Source organism: Emys orbicularis, chromosome 7 (genome assembly GCF_028017835.1).
Source record: "Emys orbicularis isolate rEmyOrb1 chromosome 7, rEmyOrb1.hap1, whole genome shotgun sequence".
Lineage (NCBI taxonomy): Eukaryota > Metazoa > Chordata > Testudines > Emydidae > Emys > Emys orbicularis.
Genome location: NC_088689.1, coordinates 402,738 through 422,675, shown reverse-complemented (window position 1 = coordinate 422,675; position 19,938 = coordinate 402,738). Strand labels below are relative to the sequence as shown.

Sequence of the window (19,938 nt, the reverse complement as noted above, 5' to 3'; positions counted from 1 at the left end):
CCGTCCCTGCGCAGCCGCCGGCACCGAGCGCCCCATGCCAACTCATTACTTATTATGTGTATTAGGGCAGTGCCCGAAGGCCCCGCTACAACTGTGGCCTCCTTGTGCCAGGAACAAAAAGACAGTCCCTGCCGCCTGAGTTACAACAAGACACAACAGAGGCAGAAGCAGACACATGGGGGTGGGCAGGTAAACAAGGTGAACAGTGAGACCAGTTCACTTTGCATAGTGGGCAGCAGTCTCAGCTCCCCACCCGCCTGGCTATTATCCCTGGCTGTGCTCTGCGGGTATCACAGCACAGGTGAGTGCAAAGGACGGACGTAAGGAGGAGAAGGGCCTGGCTTTATGGATGTGGACAGGGTTTTCACACACACGTGGGGAGGCCAGGGAGTCAGCAGGGATTGAGGCTGGCTCATGGCACAGTGGAGACAGAGGTCAATAGCACGACGAGATCACAGCTCTGACTCCTGGATCTCTCCTCAGAGGGTCTGGCATGTTCAGAAAGGCACAGAGTCCAGGGCAGTTCAGACTGTCTTTGCACCCATGTTAACGGACACGTACTCAAGCTGAGCTTTGCATGCCACTGTGCTGATTGCACTACCAACGTACAGTACTTCTATCCCTCTGGAGGTCCCCCTAATCCCTCTGGCGTTTACCAGCTGAGTCCCCAGCAGATGTCTGCACCTCACTGGGCACTTCCTCTTCCCAACTGCTCTAGGCTCCACAGGACCCTCATACTCCCACCCCTCTCTCCAACCCCAGGACGACTCGTTTGTCACAGGTGGGACCCAGCAAACCGAAAAGAGCTGAGCTCCTGGGAGTTCACAGGAGAGAGCAGAAAGCCCAGCTCTGGCAGGTGACAGCAGGAGCAAAGGGTCACTAGGAGCAGAGAAGCCGCCTCTGGAGCAGAGAATAACCCCGAGGCATGCTCCAGGGCAGTCAACCACACAGGATGCACAAAGCCCAGGAGGGAATCATGCCCCTGAGGTGCCCACTGTGCATGGTGGGAGGGGGAGCGGGGAGAAACTGAGCAGCCCTGAGGGTTTGCCACGACTAGGACAGAAAGGGGGTGGTAGGAGGTATCCCTGTGGGTGCTCTCATGAGGCAAGTTGCCCGTTAGCACGTGGTGTTGGGCGAGCTGCTGCCAAGGGGATTTCAAACGAGTTAGAACATGCTCACTAATGCCTCAAAATATCTTTTATCCTAGTCAAGAAAAACCTGGAGAAAAACCAAAGGAGCCTAATGCCAGAGACCCCCAATGGCAGGATCCCTGCCCAGCCGAGCCCATGGAGGGGAGCAAGACAGAGTCTGGGGAGCTGCACCCTTGGCATGAGTGGAGGAGAGCACTGGGGCAGAGCGAGCCCAGCCACGGAGAGGGGGAGGGTTGCAAGGGAGAGGAAGGGAATAGAGTGGGAACATCCTGAGGCGCACCGGGGAATTTCCAGTGAGACCCAGGTCGCAGTGAGCCTCCGGGGGGTTGGAGGGATCTGAATGTCCCAGCGCACAGACCCAGCAGGCATGGAACGATCTCCCAGGGAAAGCCTCCTTACTGGAGTCATTGAGCATGGGACAAAGCTCTGGAGAACAAGCAGCAGGGCTCAAGGCTGGCCTGGCCCAAGGCAGGGAGGCAGCAGATGAGCTGAGCCCGCACCTTCCCACTGAAACAGCTCCCCTTCTCCCCCCTCCGCCCCCACCCCTAAGGGCCGGCCTGGCTTGGGAGAAGTAATAACAGAATCCATACCAACAGCGTCCCCAGCCTCCAGGGTGCCCAGCAGCTGCTTGGAGAAGCTAATCACCATCTGAATATTTCCAAAGAGCCCCTCAAAGTCCACACTCTGCACCTGCGAAGACGGGAAGAGAAGCATCCAGGTGGGAGAAACACTCAAGGCCAGGCCCCGCAGCGACCTCACCCATGCCCCCCACAACCCCACCACAGCACTCCATGCCCCCCACCAGCAAGCTCCGCCTCGCACCCCCCATCCCTCCCACAGCAACCTCTGCCTCGCACTCCCCATCCCCCCACAGCAACCTCCGCCTCGCACCCCCCATCCCTCCCACAGCAACCTCTGCCTCGCACTCCCCATCCTCCCACAGCAACCTCTGCCTTGCACTCCCCATCCCCCCACAGCAGCCTGCGCCTCGCACCCCCCATCCCTCCCACAGCAACCTCTGCCTCACACCTCCCATAGCAACCTCTGCCTCGCACTCCCCATCCCCCCACAGCAACCTCCGCCTCGCACCCCCCATCCCCCCCACAGCAACCTCCGCCTTGCACCCCCCATCCCCCCACAGCAACCTCCGCCTTGCACCCCCCGTCCCTCCCACAGCAACCTCTGCCTCGCACCCCCGTCCCTTCCACAGCAACCTCCGCCTCGCACCCCCCATCTCCCCACAGCAACCTCCGCCTCGCACCCCCCATCCCCCCACAGCAACCTCCGCCTTGCACCCCCCATCCCCCCACAGCAACCTCCGCCTTGCACCCCCCGTCCCTCCCACAGCAACCTCTGCCTCGCACCCCCCGTCCCTTCCACAGCAACCTCCGCCTCGCACCCCCCATCTCCCCACAGCAACCTCCGCCTTGCACCCCCCATCCCTCCCACAGCAACCTCCGCCTCGCACTCCCCATCCCCCCACAGCAACCTCCGCCTCGCACCCCCCCCCCCGTCCCTCCCACAGCAACCTCTGCCTCGCACTCCCCATCCCCCCACAGCAACCTCTGCCTCGCACTCCCCATCCCCCCACAGCAACCTCTGCCTCGCACCCCCCATCCCCCCCACAGCAACCTCTGCCTCGCACCACCCATCCCCCCCACAGCAACTTCTGCCTTGCACTCCCCATCCCCCCACAGCAACCTCCGCCTCGCACCCCCCATCCCCCCACAGCAACCTCTGCCTCACACCCCCCATAGCAACCTCCGCCTCGCACCCCCACCCCCCCCACAGCAACTTCCACCTCACCCCCCCCATCTGCCCACTGCAGCCTGTGCCTCGCATTCCCTATCTCCCCACCAGCAACTGCACCCATGGACCCCCATCCCCCACAGCAACCTCCGCCTCACACCCTCATCCGCCTACAGAACCTGCCTTGTACCCCGAACCCTGCACCAGTAATCGCCACCTCACACCAATCCCCCCATAGCAACCTCCGCCTCGCACCCCCACCCCCCCCACAGCAACTTCCACCTCACCCCCCCCATCTGCCCACTGCAGCCTGTGCCTCGCATTCCCTATCTCCCCACCAGCAACTGCACCCATGGACCCCCATCCCCCACAGCAACCTCCGCCTCACACCCTCATCCGCCTACAGCAACCTGCCTTGTACCCCGAACCCTGCACCAGTAATTGCCACCTCACACCAATCCCCCCACAGCAACCTCTGCCTCGCACCCCCATCCTCCCACAGGCTGTAGTCCAGCTCCACTAACCACAACCATCTCTCATGCCACCAAAATTAAAACAGATCAAAGGAGATAAGTTTTTACCCCACTGATAATTAATCTGTGGAACTCACTGCCACAAGAGTGAGTAAAGAGTTTGGCAAGATTCCGAAGAGGATTGGACATTTCTATGGACAATGATTATGGTCCGAGTCACATAAGCCACAACAAAAATTTAACCATACATTAAATGACACAAGTTAGAGCGAAACGTCCCACCATGAGCAGGAGATTCCACAGTTGCCACTAGGGGTCCACGCACTGAACCAGCCAGCTGTGGTCACTGTCAGAGACAGGAACCGGACTCAATGGACCCCTGATCTGATCCTGTCTGGCTGTTCTTGTCCCACCGCCTCCTGCCATAGGCTCCCCACCTGCGCCTGCTGCAGAGGCACCATGATCTGCTCCACACACATCTCGAGGTCTCGGATATAATCCCGTTCTGTCTGAAGGAGTTCCTCAATGACCTTCGACCTCTTCTCCATCATCCTTTGCTTCTCGGTGGCAGCTGTGCCAGATGCTGCCTCCAGGGACACAGTCTGCGAGGAAAGGAGGGTCATTTCTGAAAGAAACAGACAAGGTCAGCTCCAGGGACTGACAGCCGATGGCCAAGCCCCCTTTGATGCCTGCATCCTCCAGGGGCCTGTGACATGAACAAGGCACATGCATTGCCTGGACCCTGCCAAGTGCAGAAATCTCCCCAAGCCCCAGGGCAGCTGAACCACTCTGAATGGCGAGGGCCTTGGCCAGCAGGAATGCCCTGCCCTCAAGCTCCAGCCTGTCGAGGACAGACCCTGGCACGCTGGCATGTCCTGCCATGAGTCCAGGACTGCTGAGGGCTCCACGTCTGACCCCACCGGCTGCCCCGAGTGCTCCTGCTCCCGCTCCCACATTACCGTTATTTGTATTGCAGGAGACCAGGAGACCGCTGGGGCCTCATTCAACTGGTGCTGCGTGGACAGAGACAGTCACAGCCCACAACTCACCTCCAAAGGGAAGCTGCAGCCAGGAGTCTATTCACTTCAGCCTGAGGTGGACGGGAAATGCTGAAGGCCACCTTGGACTATTGTGCCAATGTGAACCACTTCCCTGCTGACTCTGGCAGCAGGCACAACAGGTGAGCCTGCTTTGCTGCACAGATCTCTCCCAGCCCCACAGTGTTCTAGTTCCTGAACTCCCGGGGAACTGCCTGGGCTGCACCTTTCAAACATACAACTAGACCAGTGGCCAATCACCTAGTCTGGCTGGATTGGGAGATTGGAGACATTTACAGGCCCTGCAGGAGGGTCAGGCCCTACGAGTGAGGTTCCGATCCGAAATCAGCAGACAGTAAATGCTAATGAGCTAGGAAACACTGGCTGTTAAAACTACAAGCTCCAGGCAAAGGGGAGCAGAAAATTAACCCCCCTCTGGCATACACACAAAGAAAATAGGCAGGGACTTGGGTTGTCCCTTCTTGTGCAGAATGGGACCCTGGGAACAATCCCTGTAGAGCTGCTGACTGTCGTGTCCCTCCCCCCCCAGCCTGTCCCTCCACTGATCCCTGCTGAACTAGGCAGCCCACCTGCTTCCCCTCCCCCACCAAGGATGGGCCCCTTTTCTCCTTGTTCCCTTTTGGATGAGGATTGGGCAGCGCCCAGCAGCGGGATCCTAGAGAGGAAGCACTGCAGAGCTACCTACCTGCTGGGGTGCAGGGCATGGCTGGGAGCCCCTGGCTCTCCTCTCCCCTGCCCTGCCCCTCGCTGTGGGAACAGGGCTTCTATTCTCCAGCTCAGGGCATTTCCATTTGAATAGCTGAGAATGACTCCAGCAGCCACAATGGAGCCGGTAGGTGCCAAAGCCTGGAGCTGGAGTTCCTGCCCCAGGCAACTGGGAGTGAGTACCAGAGCCCTCCATGGACAGGCAAGCTCCCCGGAGCATGGCATTTTGTCTCCATCATTTTCCCTTTGCTCTTTCCAGAGAGTGGGGCTCACACACCACACCCAGGAATGGCCTCCAATGCCCTGTGTGGGGTCTGCAGGCTCTGGCATCAGCTCCCAAGGAAGTGCCATGGTCCACATAACCAACCTCCTGGATCCTAGATGCCAAACGTTCCCTTGCTGGCACACCAAAGATAACAGGCCAGGCCAGGCTCAGTCTGTGCTCTCTGGACTGGCCATGACAAGGGTTGGGCCTAAGCAGATGCAGCCACTCGCATCGCCCTCATCCTTGGGGTCTGAGTGCACAGACAGGATCCAGGGTCCCTGCCCAGTGTCTCCCTCTGCTAAGCATCAGCGGGAATGCACAAACACAACCAGAGCAGGGGAGACAGACAGACACACACACAGCAGGACAGACAGACACACAAATGGACAGAGCGGGGGAGACACATACACACTCTCACAGAGGACGACAGACACACACAGCGGCAGAGCAGGACAGGAGGACATATACAGATGCACAGCAGGACAGACACGCCCCTAGGCAGAACAGTGCAGAGGGACACACTGGCAAAGTGGGATAGACAGACGCACACATGGGCGAGATGGACAGATGGCATTGCACTACAGAGCAGGAATGGCCAGGGCTCAAAGCCAGACACAGTGTGAAGCCTTGTCCTGGCAGACCAGACCCGCTAACAGAGCCACAGGGTCTGCCTCTGATACATGCCAGCAGCACATGTATTGCGTGTCACCCCAATAAAGCACACTGAATTGAATGGACAGACACAGCAGGCATGATAGGTGGCTAGACAGACACATCCAGGTAGATCAAGCGGAACACACACACACACGCACGCCACAGTGTCTGCAGGTGAGCATGCGGATGGGCTCCTGCCTCCCTGTCTGTGCCCTTCCTTGGCAGCTGCCTGCTTCCTGATTTTCTGTCCCACCTGATGCTCCCCAGCAGTCCTCATTCTCAGGCAAATTCAGAGACATTTTATCCATGCAGATTCCTGGGTCCCAGCAACTTTCAACTACACCACTTGCCCTCTTCCTGCTCTTAAAGGGGCAGCACAGGCCGGGCAGCCACAAAGCCTGCATCCCCATCCTTTCCCTGGGCCCCAGACTGATTCCCTCATTCAGGGGCATTTCCTCCTGTGGACTCCATTTCTCTCCCACTTCCAAGCTCTGCATGGGATGGAGTTTCGGGCACAGTTTCCCACTCCACATTGTTGGGTTTTATTGCTGCTGCTCAGCTAAAAAAAGTCTCCCACCAGTTCCAATGGCTTCTCTCAGTAACATTCAGGGACACACAGGCACAAAATCTGGAGTTCCTCTCCTCCAATTCCATGCTAGAACCTCTCCACTCCAGCTTCTGCCCACTGCTGAAACCCCTCCGCCCCAATCATTTCCTTGTACTCCCTCTTCTGTCTGGATCCAGCTGTCTTAGGCTTAGGACTGATCTACACTGGCAAGGCAGCGCTTTAACGTGGCTTGTGTAGTCACGGCAGAACGCTGGGAGACAGCTCTCCCAACGCGCTAAAAAAAACACCTCCACGAGGGGCGTGGCTCCCAGCACTGCTGCACTGTCTACACTGGCGCTTTACAGCACTGAAACTTGAACATTCAGGGGGGTGTTTTTTCACACCCCTGAGCAAGAAAGTTACAGTGCTGTAAAGTGCCAGTGTAGACAAGCCCTTAGACTGTAAGCTCTTTGGGACAGGGACAGCTTTGTTCTGTGTTTGTACAGCTCCTAGCACAATGGGGTCCTGGGCCATGCCTGTGGCTCCAAGGCACTATGGCAATACAAATAAATTATAAATAATAACCAGTGCAGGAATGGAGCAGGATTTGCACTTGGAATGGGAGAAGGTGCTTGAATATGTAACAAAACCAGGGAAATGATCCTCATCAGTAGCTGCTTACGGCCCTTCTAACAAGCCAGGCCCCATGGGCGGCAGGTATTAAAGGCCAAGGGACGCTAAGCCTCCCCAAATAGCTGCCAACCCGCTGCCTTTGAGAGCACAGACGCCTGGGCTGCTGCCCCGCCTGTGCTCTGCCCCAGGGTCCCACTCCCACTCTTCCCCGTGGCCCCGCCCTTGCTTTACCCCTTCCCATCCCTGTTCCGCCCCTTCCCCTGAAGACCCCACCACCTGCCAAGTCGCTCCTCTCCTTCACCCCACAGTGGAGAAGAGGAGCAATGGCGAGCGGCTGGCGGGGAGGCCGAGTGGGGAGGGGATCGAGTGGGAGCAGGGTTTGGGGCGGAATGTGGGTGGAGCGTGGGCAGGGCCTTGGGGGGAAGAGGCCAAGCAGGGGCGGGCCTCAGAGCGGAGCCACGGTCCAGGCGCCAGGGGAGCTTCTGGTGCTCGTGCCAGCCTCCCCAAATGCTGGAGCCACGCACCGCCCATGCCAAGCCCCACATTGCAACACAAGGTGATTCTGTGCTAGAACTAGTCATAACTCAGAATTTTCATTTAGCAAGAAGTTTCATAGAAATCAATACGATTTCATGACAAATTTTCCAACAGAAAACTATGATGACAAAAATGTTCCGATGCACTCATGCCATGGTGCTGGATCTCTGCACAGGTGATTGGACACCCTGACAATCCCTTGTAATCAGGCCTGCACCCTGCGGTAAGTTCATTTTGGATGGTATCAAAGACTTTATCTCTGCTCATCTTCCTTCCCCAACTTTCCCACCGCTGCTAAGGCAGGATCAGCTCCCCCTTGACGTCAAGCTGTGCTCTGGCAGGGTTCAATGATATGGTGGTAAAAATGCTGCCAACTGCCTGCAGCCCTGTTTGCACTGCGCTCACATCAGTGGGGCTGAATCAGTGCTAACAACGGTAGCTAATTTTGGGGGGGAAAGCCGGAGCAGCCAGCTCCGGGGGGGCCTATGCCTCCTTCCCCAATGAGTCATTAAGCAGCCCAAGTTCATCCCACACAGCATCTTGCCAGCACCTTGCAGAGCTGGAGCTCACACCATCTCCACTTGAGGCCAATCTCTGACCATGCCCTGTCGCTCAGGAATAGATGCCTCCAGGACTTGCATTCCTGGTGGTGCGGTTGGGATGTCCCCAGCTCATGTCCATGCCTCTGAGCCAGGGCAACGCTGAGAGCACAATGCCCAGAGACTCCCTTCATCACCAGGACTCTGCACGTAGTGGCAAACGCCGCCACTGTACAGAGGGGAAATCCTAGTCCTAAGGCACCCAGAATGCAGCTCCCTGCTCACAGCCCTTAGAACCTGACTCCTTGTCTGGAATCTGTCCTGGCTTCAGTTTCTCCACTGCCTCTGGGATCCCCTGAACACAGAATCTGACTCTGGATTGGGCTGGTCCAGAAGACAGCATGAGATTTCAAACCCGGAGTTCAGCTTTCCTGGGGCAGAATCTACAACTCCTAACTAACCTGTGCAACCAAGTACAAAGGAGAGCTGGCATTAGGCTGTTTAGGGAACATTTTCCCCTACTGCAAAGCTCCCTTGGGGCTGAACAGAAGCTCCACAGGGACTCAGTAACCGCTGCTCCGTGCTCCCCCCTTTTCACTAACATACATATATATAGATCCCATTGAAGCTGCTCCACAGTTGTTCCCCCCAACCCGCCCCTCTTCCCAGGATCCAACAACAGGTGTTGTTCTGGGATCCAGGAGGAGCAGGTGTGTCCCTCAGGAATGTGCAGAGAGGTCACACATGAATAACCAGCAACAATGTGACAGTCATTCAGGGTAATTGCTGTCATAGCCTAAAAGAATTCTCCAGGTCCCTGCCCAGCCCTCTAATGAGCTGTGTTCTCCCATGGAACTGATTCCCAGATAAGGGAAGAAATTCTGTTGGGATGAGACACAGAATTTGCCTGTATTACTGCTTTAAGCCATGGTACTGCTTTTTGGGTAGGGTGACCAGACATCCCGATTTTATCGGGACTGTCCCGATATTTACTTGTTTGTCCCGTGTCCCGACCAATGTTTGGTCGGGACACTGGACAAAGAAGCAATTTTTGCCCTCCGCTCCGGCTCGTGCCCCCCCCGACTCCGCCCCCTCCTTCCCCCATCGGATAGCTCCCCAAATCCCCGCCCTGGCCCCGCCTCTTCCCCATGCACGCCGCTTGTGCGCTGATCAGCTGTATGGCGGCGGCGCAAGCACTGGAGGGAGGCGGCCACCAGCGTGTGTGGCGCAGCCGCCATGAAGATTAAGAGGGTGGTGCGGTGCAGCAGCTGCGCCTGGAGGCCAGCGGACGAGGGATGTGTGGAGGAGGGATGGAGGGAGGAGGGTCGGGCAGTTGCTCCGAGTCCGTGCCTCTCTCTTGGCGCGGCGGCTGTGGGGGGTCCGGGGTGCGGGCGCTGTAACCCGAAACCTCCCGCCTGTGAGTGGAGCGAAGGCGGCGGGGGAAGAAGGAAGCGGCTCGGCTCGGCAGTCCCACACACACCAAGGGGGGAGCGCTCCGGTTTGTTCACTGGAGCTTATGGCAGCTACAGGGTGGGGAAGGGGGGGTCTGTGCCTCCTTTGCAGGGCTCTCCCGTCCCCGGGTGGGTTCTCGCTGCCCCCTGCTCCTGCGGCCTTCCCGGCCCCACCCCCCGGGACTTTGCCTCCTGCACCAGCCTTCGTGTGCGGAGGAGGGACAAGCCCATGCCGGCAGGGAGGCTGGCTTTTAGGGCAGAGGAGCAGCCGAGAGCTGCATCTCTGATTGCAGAGCCGGGGGGGACCAGCCAGCGGCAGCAGAGGGTTGCGGCGGGGAGGGAGGCTTTTTTTTTTTTTTTGCTCCGACCCCGGCGTCCCGATATTTCATCTTTGGCATCTGGTCACCCTATTTTTGGGGCACGGCTACAATGCAGCTGTGACACTGTAAGCTCTCGAGTGTAGCCACTCTAAGCCGACGGGTGACAGCTCTCCCGCCAGCTTAACTACTCCAGCCGCCGTGAGTGGCGGTAGCTATGTTGGTGAGAACTCTGCCAACACAGCGCTGTCCACGCCGGCGCTTAGGTCAGTGTAACTTAGGCCATGTCTACACTACCGGCTAAATTGGCACTGCTGCAATCAATGCAGCGGTGTTGATTTAGAGGGTCTGGTGAAGACGCGCTAAGTTGATGGAAGAGCATCTTCCATAGATGTCTGTACAGCTATGTCAATGGAGAGCGTCTCCCATCGACATAGCATGGTGTAGACACCGCTGTAAATCGACCTAGGTTATGTTGACGTCAGTTACATAACTGAACTAGCTTAACTGAGACTGACTGACAGCATTTGCACAGACCAGCCCTTACCAGTCCCAATATGGGGTATTCACACCCCTGAACGATATAAGTTCTGCCAACATAAGCTGTAGCTTAGACATGGCCTTAGACAGCTCAGCCAAGGGACAGCTCACCAAATGGTAACTAAACACCTCAGCAGAGAAGGGCACCTCCTGAATTGAAGAAAAAGCAGGAGCCGAATAACTTTACAGAACCAAAAGCTGCCCCTCAACAAACAGGAAAAGGGAAGAGAAGAGTCTGGATTCTCCCGTCCACAATGCCCAGCTATAGGAAGGAGGAGAGCGTCCTGGGCCAGAGAATGAGGATTCCCGCCTCTCAGCCACTCCACCTAGAGAGGGTGAGCAGACCCAGCTCTGCTGAGTTCAGAGGTTGCAGAAGGACAGAGCGATTCATAGATTCATAGATTCTAGGACTGGAAGGGACCTCGAGAGGTCATCGAGTCCAGTCCCCTGCCCGCATGGCAAGACCAAACATATGCTGTTCAGTGCCTTGGAGCACAGTCAATGCAATTGAGGAAGAGCCGGTGTCACTAACTCTGATGGGCAAAGGCCCTTCAGCGGTCATGTGGCCACATTCTGCAATAGCTGCACCTCATGAGTGGTTTCAGGGTGCCCCAAATAAAGTGCATTACTCACGCAGGCTAGGAGTCAAGAAGCCACTTCTGACCAAAACTGATATCTGTCTGGGCCTAGCTCCCAGATGAGCCCTCAAGTAGTGAACCTTATCAACCTGATTGTGGCAGACCTCATTGCAGAGGGCTGGAAGCAAACAAGCAGGATACTCCAAAAGTTTTCTGTCTCCTAGAAGCAATCTCTCCATTCTCCCAGACTGAGTTTCAGCCAGCGGCTTCGGGGCCCCAGGAATGAGTCTGAACTCAGGCACACATTTTTAGCAATTTAGGGTGATTAACCATTGGAACCAACCACCAAGGGAAGTGGTGGATTCTCCATCTCTTGATGCGGATGCCTTTCCGGAAGATATTGTAGTCAAACACAAATTATTGGGCTCCACACTGGGTCACTGGGTGAAATTTTTTGGTATTTGTTATATAGGAAGTTAGACTAGATGTTCTAGTTGTCCCTTATGGCCATAAATCTATGAATCTTTTAATCTAGGCTCCCCTCAGCATAAGGGCATTATATTAGGCAATAGGGTGGGGACAGTTCCTCTTGCTTCAGCTCCAGCGTAACTGCACATGGGAACCTGCTTTCATTTCTGGGCACCTCGTTACCAGAAAGATGCTGACAAACTCAGTTCCCCAGACAAAGAGAGGCAGTTGGATACCACCACGATGCTAAGATAGGTTAGAGGGGTAGATGGACAGAGAGACAAACAGGAGGGAGACCCAAGAAGAGCAGCAACGATGATCGGGGGCAGAGAGAAAGATGAGAACAGCTCAGTACTGTAAGCCACGTTCAGTCCTGGCTCAGCAGGTACAAACCCCCAACTCCCTCTGAAGGCAATGGGAGCTACACCCATAATTTGTGGGGTGAATTCAGCCCCATATTGCAATACGGCCCAGGCAAGTGATGAGCATGGAGGGAAATAACAGTCTGCAAATATCTGTTGTATAAACACCACGAAGGGAGGAGTTATTTCAGGTGATAGATACCAGGGGTATAGACTAAGAAGGAGGTGGTGAAAGAAAAGAAAGAAAACTTAGGCCGAGTGTCAGGCTAAACTCTCTGCCAGGGGATCAAGTATCAGAGGGGTAGCCGTGTTAGTCTGAATCTGTAAAAAGCAACAGAGGGTCCTGTGGCACCTTTAAGACTAACAGAAGTATTGGGAGCATAAGCTTTCGTGGGTAAGAACCTCACTTCTTCAGATGCAAGTCTGCCTTGCATCTGAAGAAGTGAGGTTCTTACCCACGAAAGCTTATGCTCCCAATACTTCTGTTAGTCTTAAAGGTGCCACAGGACCCTCTGTTGCTTTTTGCCAGGGGATGGAGCTGATTGGGGCACAGGCTCCCACAGGATGGGGTGGAAACCCCACCGCTAGGGATGAAACATTAGTAAACAGCACAGTACAGAATTGTACTCCAGTGGCTCTTGAGAGAGGGGCTGGATGGGACCCAAGAGTTGCCTTCCAGCTCTGGAATTTAAAAAAATTGATGTCCCAAGGACTAGCTGGTGAGGCACATGGCAGAGAAGGGCTCTGTTAAAGGGAGCTTTGGTCTGAGGCAGTAAATTCAACCACACATACCAGAGTCCAGTGACTAAGGGATGGGACATAAACCAGAAGGGTGAGCTCAGTTCTTGGAGAGGTGCAACCCTTGAGTCAGCAGCCAGGTATGGGGAGAAGGCATCAAGCTGTTTGCTAAGGGAGTGGTACACAACTTATTGTAGAATGTGTGATGACTTACCATGTGGCCAATGGGCTAATCTATTTCATGTAATGGTGCCAGCAACTCTAGGGTCTGCCAACCAAAGAGCACTCCTCGTGTGGGTGTGTGTGGATGAGGGGGAGAGCCAGAGCCAGCCAGGTTAGAGATATAGTGTACTGGGACATTGCCACGTTGGGTGTCTCAATTCCCCATTCAAGAAAACCAGCGTCCTGATGGAAGGAGGCAGGGGTCAAACTGGAATAAAACAGCAGGGTAGTCTGTCTTGAGTGCAGGGACTGGACTAGACGACCTCTCGAGATCCCTTCCAGTCCTACGATTCTATGATTCTTCCAGGCTCCATCCACTCAAGACACCACCCAGTGGACAGTGAAGATGTGCTCCAAGGGCAGGGACACTTTACTAGAATCTGTGGGCTTGGCTGCCCTGCAGGGGGGTTTCGTAGATTTATGGAGTCTAAGGGCAGAAGGAACCATTAGATCATCTAGTCTGATTTCCTATATATCACTGGCAATTCATTTTCACACAGATACCCTTATATTAAGCCCAAATACTTTAATTAGATTAAAGCATTTCAGTCCTCAAGAGACTAAACTGTTATGTGGCCACGGTCGGAGACCAGGAAAGACCAAGGTAATACCAATGCCCAAGACACTTGCGACGGCAGGGAACTGATTAGATGAAGTATGCCCAGATGATCCTAGCAGGCAATCAATGCACATGCAATGGAGGAAACCCCCCAAGAACCCTGGCAGTCTGAGAAGGGTAAAAATTCTTTCCCAGCCCCAAATCCGGTGAACAGATTGACGCTGAGCAGGTGAGCAAGATACACCAGCCAACCTCCTAAGACAAAGGATTCTCTGTACCAAGTCACACCACTGATCCACCCCATTCGGGTCCTGCCTCCGGCTGTGGCCAATCTCTGGAGCTTCAGAGGTGGGGAGAACTGAGTGTATCAGGGAAAAAAACTTCTTCCTGATCCCTGCGGTTAACCAGTTAATGACATGAAGCATGGGATTTTATTATAGTTTATAATAATTATCATTATGATAATTATTATAGCTTATAATGATTGTTATTAAACAATCACTTTGTAAGCCCTAAAAGATAATAAGGTGATAAGGAATAGCCAGCATGGATTTGTCAAGAACAAATCATGCCAAACCAACCTAATTTCCTTCTTTGACAGAGTTACTGGGCTAGTGGCTAGGGGGAAGCAGTAGATGTGATATTTCTTGATTTCAGTAAGGCTTTTGACAGTCCCACATGACATGCTCATAAGCAAACTAGGGAAATGTGGTCTACATTAAATTACTATAAAGTGGGTGAACAATTGGTTAAAAGACCAAACCCAAAGAGTAGTTATCAATGGTTCACTGTTAAACTGGGAGGGTGTATCTAGTGAGGTGCCACAGGGGTCAGTCTTGATCAGGTACTATTCAATATTTTCATTAATGACATAGATAACGGAGTGGAGAGTTTGCTTATAAAATCTGAAGGTGACACCAAACTGGGCAGGGTTGCAAGCACTCTGGAGGACAGGATTAAAATTGGAGGGTTTGACAAATTGGAGAACTGGTCTGAAATCAACAAAATAAAATTCAATAAGGACAAGCGTAAAGCACTTCACTGAAGAAGGAAAAATCAAATGCACAACCACAAAATGGGGAATAACTGGGTAGGTGGCAGTACTGCTGAAAAGGATCTGGGGGTTAGAGTGGGACACAAATTGATGTGGACAAACTGGAGAAAGTCCAGAGGGGAGCAACAAAAATGATCAAAGATTTAGAAAACCTGACCTATGAGGAAAGAATAAAAAAAACCTGGGCGTGTTTAGTTTTGATGAAAGAAGGCTGAGGGAGAGTGTGATAACAGTCGTCAAATATGTTAAGGGCAATTATAAAAAGGACTGTGATAAATTATTCTCCAGGCCCACTGAAGGTAGGACAAGAAGTAATGGGTTCAATCTGCAGTAAGGGAGATTTAGGTTAGATATTGGGAAAAACTTTCTAACTACCAGGGCAGTTAAGCTCTGGAACAGGCTCCTAAGGGAGGTTGTGGAATTCCCATCACTGGAGGGGTCTAAGAACAGGCTGGACAAACACCTTCCAGGGATGGTGTAGGTTTACTTGGGCCTGCTTCAGCTCAGGGGGCTGGACTTGATAACTTGTTGAGGTCCCTTCCAGCCCCATATTTCTACAATAATCATTATCACAGTGCAGAGCTGCAAGTGTTATGATCACGTTGAGGAGAATGCAGAGCTCCTGTTCTCTCAGTAGACCCTCAAGGAATGGTCAGGAGGATTCACAGACTCCAAGGCCAGCCAGACCCCCTACCCCACCACAACACACAGGCCATAGAATTTCTCTCAGAAACTCGATTAAAGCATATCTTTTAAAAAGATATCTAATCATGCTTTAAAGACCCCACTGATGGTGAGTGCACCTTCTCCCTGGTAAGCTGTTCCAGTGTTCACTCACCCTCACAGCTAGTAAATCACATCTTATTTCAAGGTTGAATTTGTTTAACTTCAACTTCCAAATATTGCATCTTCTTATGCCTTTGTCAGGAAGGTTGAAAAGCCGCCCAACTCTGAGATCTCTCGTCCAAGGGTCAGGGCCCAGAGCAGTGATCAAATCCCCTCTGAACCATCTCTTTGGTAAGTTTAGACACTCTCCTCAACTCCTGGGGCTTGGCTCCTCCACTGAGCTCCGCAGGATGGGTTCTTCTTTGGCAGACTGGATTCCCCCTTTGTGGAGCTCAGCTGCCCCCTGGCTCTATGGGTCAGACCAGTATCTCTCCCACACCACCTTCTCATGACATTACACTGAGCCATCACTCACAGCAGATTAACATAACCTCCCTCCCTTTAGTGCTTTGATCAGCAGTGAAATAGTTTATGATGTTGACATTTAAATTATTGTCATTAAGCAGCTGAGTTATCCTCTCTAATGATTTGGAGTATCTGTCTGTACATCTTATGAATTTTCAATCACAGAAGTGTAGGACTGGAAGGGACCTCAAGAGGTCATCTGGTCCAGTCCCCTGCACTCATGGCAGGACTCAGTATTATCTAGACCATCCCTGACAGGTGTTTGTCTAACCTGCTCTTAAAAATCTCCAATGATGGAGATTCCACAACTTCCCTAGGCAATTTATTCCAGTGCTTAACCACCCTGACAGTTACGAAGTTTTTCCTCATCTCCAACCTAAACCACACTTGCTTCAATTTAAGCCCATTACTACTTCTCCTATCCTCAGAGGTTAACAAGAACAATTTACCTCCCTCCTCCTTGTAACAACCTTTTATGTACTTGAAAATTGTTCTCATGTCCCCTCTCACTTTTCTCTTCTCCAGACTAAACAAACCCAATTTTTTCAAACTTCCCTCATAGGTCATGTTTTCTAGACCGTTAATCATTTTTGTTGCTCTCCTCTGGACTTTCTCCAATTTGTCCACATCTTTCCTGAAATGTGGCACCCAGAACTGGACACAATACTCCAGTTGGGGCCTAATCAGCACCACATGTAGAGTGGAAGAATTACTTCTTGTGTCTTGCTTACAACACTCCTGCTAATACATCCCAGGATGATGATTGCTTTTTCTGCAACAATAACAAAAAATCAATTTTGGATGATATTGTGAAGCTGTTGCTATGAAAATTACCATATCATGAATGCCCCTGTATGTCTCTCCACCATGGCCTAGCAAGGTGGTGTCAATCTTCCCCAGTCCTTTACTTATAACATCCAATCAATAGTTATACTAAAGAGTAACTGCATTCTAGGAGAAATCCTGTTTTATCTGACCTCTCAAAGGGAAGAAGGAAAGGGGGGGGAGTGGAAAGTTACCAAACAGAACCCAAGCCATGCACTGCAGCAGAAGAACCTGGATGACCGAAGCCCAAAGAATGCTCTTGAATGGTAAGGAAACCGAGGCAGGGAAATGTGTGTGGCATTTATTATTTTGTATGGCTCTGTGTATTTATCACACTATTAAAGAGCAATAACTTGTTAAGAGTTCTGAGTAGTGTCTGTGTGCTATGCTACTCAACTACAATGGGCCGCAGAGGGAGTTAAAATGTAACTCAAAAGGTTCACTCCTTCAATGGGATTCTGGAAGAGGATGTGGTAAACTATTTGGGGTATCTTGGGAGTCAGCACTGATATTGGGAGCTTAAGGCAGTTGAGCTGAGGGGCTCTATTTCCATGACGGGGTAGCAGATAGAGTCAGTGACTAGGACATATGCCAGAGAGGTCAAGGGAGGAAACAGTGCTGCAGCCTGCTGAGACCCAGGGAAGCTTAAATACACTGGAGGATCCAGAGGCTTGGATTCCCCTCCTAGCAGTCTGGTGGGTGGCAGGCAGAGGGAGCCCAACCAGACTGGTGACATCTCCCTGAACGGGGCAGTTGCTACTTCTTCAAGCTGTCTGTAAACTCAGGGAGGCAGAACTGAATCAGCTATATTCAGGCCATGATCTGAATGTTTGCTTCACAACCATAAGGGCTACAGACTTTTTAATGAAAGCCAAGATTCTGGAACATAAGATGGCAGCCTCAGAAAAAAGGACCAGTGTTGACTGTTATTGGGAGCAGGTGCAATTCAAGAGAGACAGAATCAGAGAATGAAGAACAAATTCCCTTAGAAGCGACTCCCCTTCCAACAGAGCGAGAGAGCCCTGGGACAGGACCCACAGCTGGGCAGGACAGACAGGCTGTAGTGTACAGGGTTCTGTTGTCAGGGGCCCAGGCAGCAGGGAGTGGAAAAACTGAGAGGCTGTCATGAGCTATGGATCATCTACTAGAATAATTCATGACCCACCCTTTTGAGAACGGGGGGCAGAAAAACCACTCCAGAAGGAAGAGAGTGGGGCCCTCACCTGCTGCTCCTGAAAAGGGGGAAGAGAGAGGAAGTTTGTAGGGAACTGTAGCCCATTGTAAGAAGCCCAGACAACACAGTGAGGGGCATGGTGTAAACTAAGAGAAAAGAACAGAGAGGAGTTCAAGGGGATGGGCTCCACCTCCAACCAAGCAAGCCAGGCAGCTGCGGATGAGAAGCAAGGTACTTTGGGAGGATTTGGGGAAAGTGGGTAGGGTCTGAGGAGCTTGGGGGGGGGGGGTGTTGGAATCTGATGGGGCAGCAGAGGCACTAGCAAAGCTGCATGTCCTGTAGTAGGGAGAAGTCCAGCAGTACATAACGCTGTCCCCAGACAGGCAGGATGGGGCGACAAGGTAATGGAATTTCAGCCAGAAGAGGGTCACAGAGTGAACACTGCTACAAAGATCTAAGCCAGGCTCCAGCCACGTTCCTCCTCCCCTGGGACGAACAGCATCAGCACGTGCGCACTACCTTGCAAACTCAGTCCCAGTTTGCTACCAGTACTCTAAAATACATCTCACGCCTTGGTCCCTCTCAGCTGTTCCTGCTTCCCTGGACTTTGTTTACTCTAGGGAAAAAATCAAAGGCTTAATTCACCCCCAGTGCAGGTATTAGTGTAGATCGGGCTTGGGCATTTTTCCACTCTCTTGTCTAACACTCAGCTCACTTGAGCCTTACAGGCTGGCTGTCCAAACCTGAAGCCTCTGTTTGAAATCAGAGTTTTCCTTCTCCTAGGTGAGTGCTGCCAAGCTTCACCTGCCCACTCTCTTTCTAACCCTGTTGGGAGAAAACGCACACAGGCCCTCTCTGCACTACAGCCTCTGCCGTCACTCCCACAGGTCAGCACTTTCCCAGCATAGCCGCAGTGGGGCTGCTACCTCCAAGGGAGAAGCAGGGCTCCAATAGTTTCCCCAAGTGCAGTAGCCACATTCTCCAGAGCTTAGCCATGCTCCTGCTCTCCCAAGGCTCTGGGTTAGTTCTTTCCTCTGCTCCTCCCCATTTAGCATCAGTTGTGCTGCTGCCCTTTGAACACTCCTCCATTGTAATCTCCCTGCCTTCCGCCCTGGGGAAGCTGCAGGCACAAGAAGATTCCATGCAAACGACAGAGCTCCAGGCAACTGTGAGCTCAGGAATGCAAACAGAGCCTGCTCTCCCAGCTGCCTCCGGAGAACAGATTCCAAAGGACACAAGCCAGTAGCTAGCTGCAGCCTCCAGCCCTGACAGCTCCGACCAAGTTCCTACTCTTTCTGATGGCTGGAAAGGAGCCCGACAGAAGATGTAACAATATGTATCTGATGAAGTGGGTTTTAGCCCACAAAAGCTTATGCCCAAATACATTTGTTAGTCTCTAAAATGACACAAGGATTCCTCGTTGTTTTTGCTGATACAGACTAACATGGCTACCCCTCTGAAACCTGTCACTATGAACACAGATTCTCAAACTCCCCTGCAGTCCCAACAGGGTGCTTCACTAACCAAGCGCAGTTCCCTGCATCCCTGAGCCCCAGGGCCGCCCAGAGGATTCAGGGGGCCTGGGGCAAAGCGGGGGAGCTGTGGCGCTTGTACTCACCCGGCGGCGGTCCGGGTCTTAGGTGGCATTTCGGCAGCGGGGGGGGCCCTTCAGTCGCTCCGCGTCTTCGGCAGCACCGAAGGACCCGCCACCGAAATGCCGCTGAAGACCTGGACCGCTGCCGGGCCAGGGCTCGCGGGGCCCCTGTGGGGCCCAGGGCAAATTGCCCCACTTGCCCCCCCCTCTGGGCGGCCCTGCTGAGCCCAGAGGGCAGTTCTCGCCCCAGCAGATGTGCCCCTCTTATGTCCTCCCCTCCCCCACTCCGCACATCCACCCACCCACACTCACTAACCTGCTCTCAAGCAGGAAACTAAACCCCAGAAGGGCTGTTGTGCCCAAATCAACAACAGATATCAAAGAACAGTAGAACAATCCATTCAACAGCTATGCAGTCTGCACCCTCCAGCTGTGAATTTAAACCTCACAAGCTATGCAGTCAGTACTTGGATGGGATTCGTCTAGGGCAGGGGTCGGCAACCTTTCAGAAGTGCTGTGCCGAGTCTTCATTTATTCACTCTAATTTAAGGTTT

At 53.2% G+C, this 19,938-nt stretch overlaps 1 protein-coding gene across 2 annotated transcripts in view; it reads right to left on the bottom strand.

Moving 5' to 3' along the window:
- Positions 1–19,938, bottom strand: part of DNMBP (dynamin binding protein) — a 47,178-nt gene that overhangs the window by 13,372 nt on the left and 13,868 nt on the right. For both annotated transcript variants that reach the window (XM_065408314.1, XM_065408315.1), the window contains 2 exons: positions 3,811–3,998; positions 1,742–1,841 (listed from right to left, as the gene is read on the bottom strand). In XM_065408314.1, coding sequence (XP_065264386.1) covers positions 1,742–1,841; positions 3,811–3,998 — 288 coding nt within the window. The remainder of the gene's footprint in view (positions 1–1,741; positions 1,842–3,810; positions 3,999–19,938) is intronic.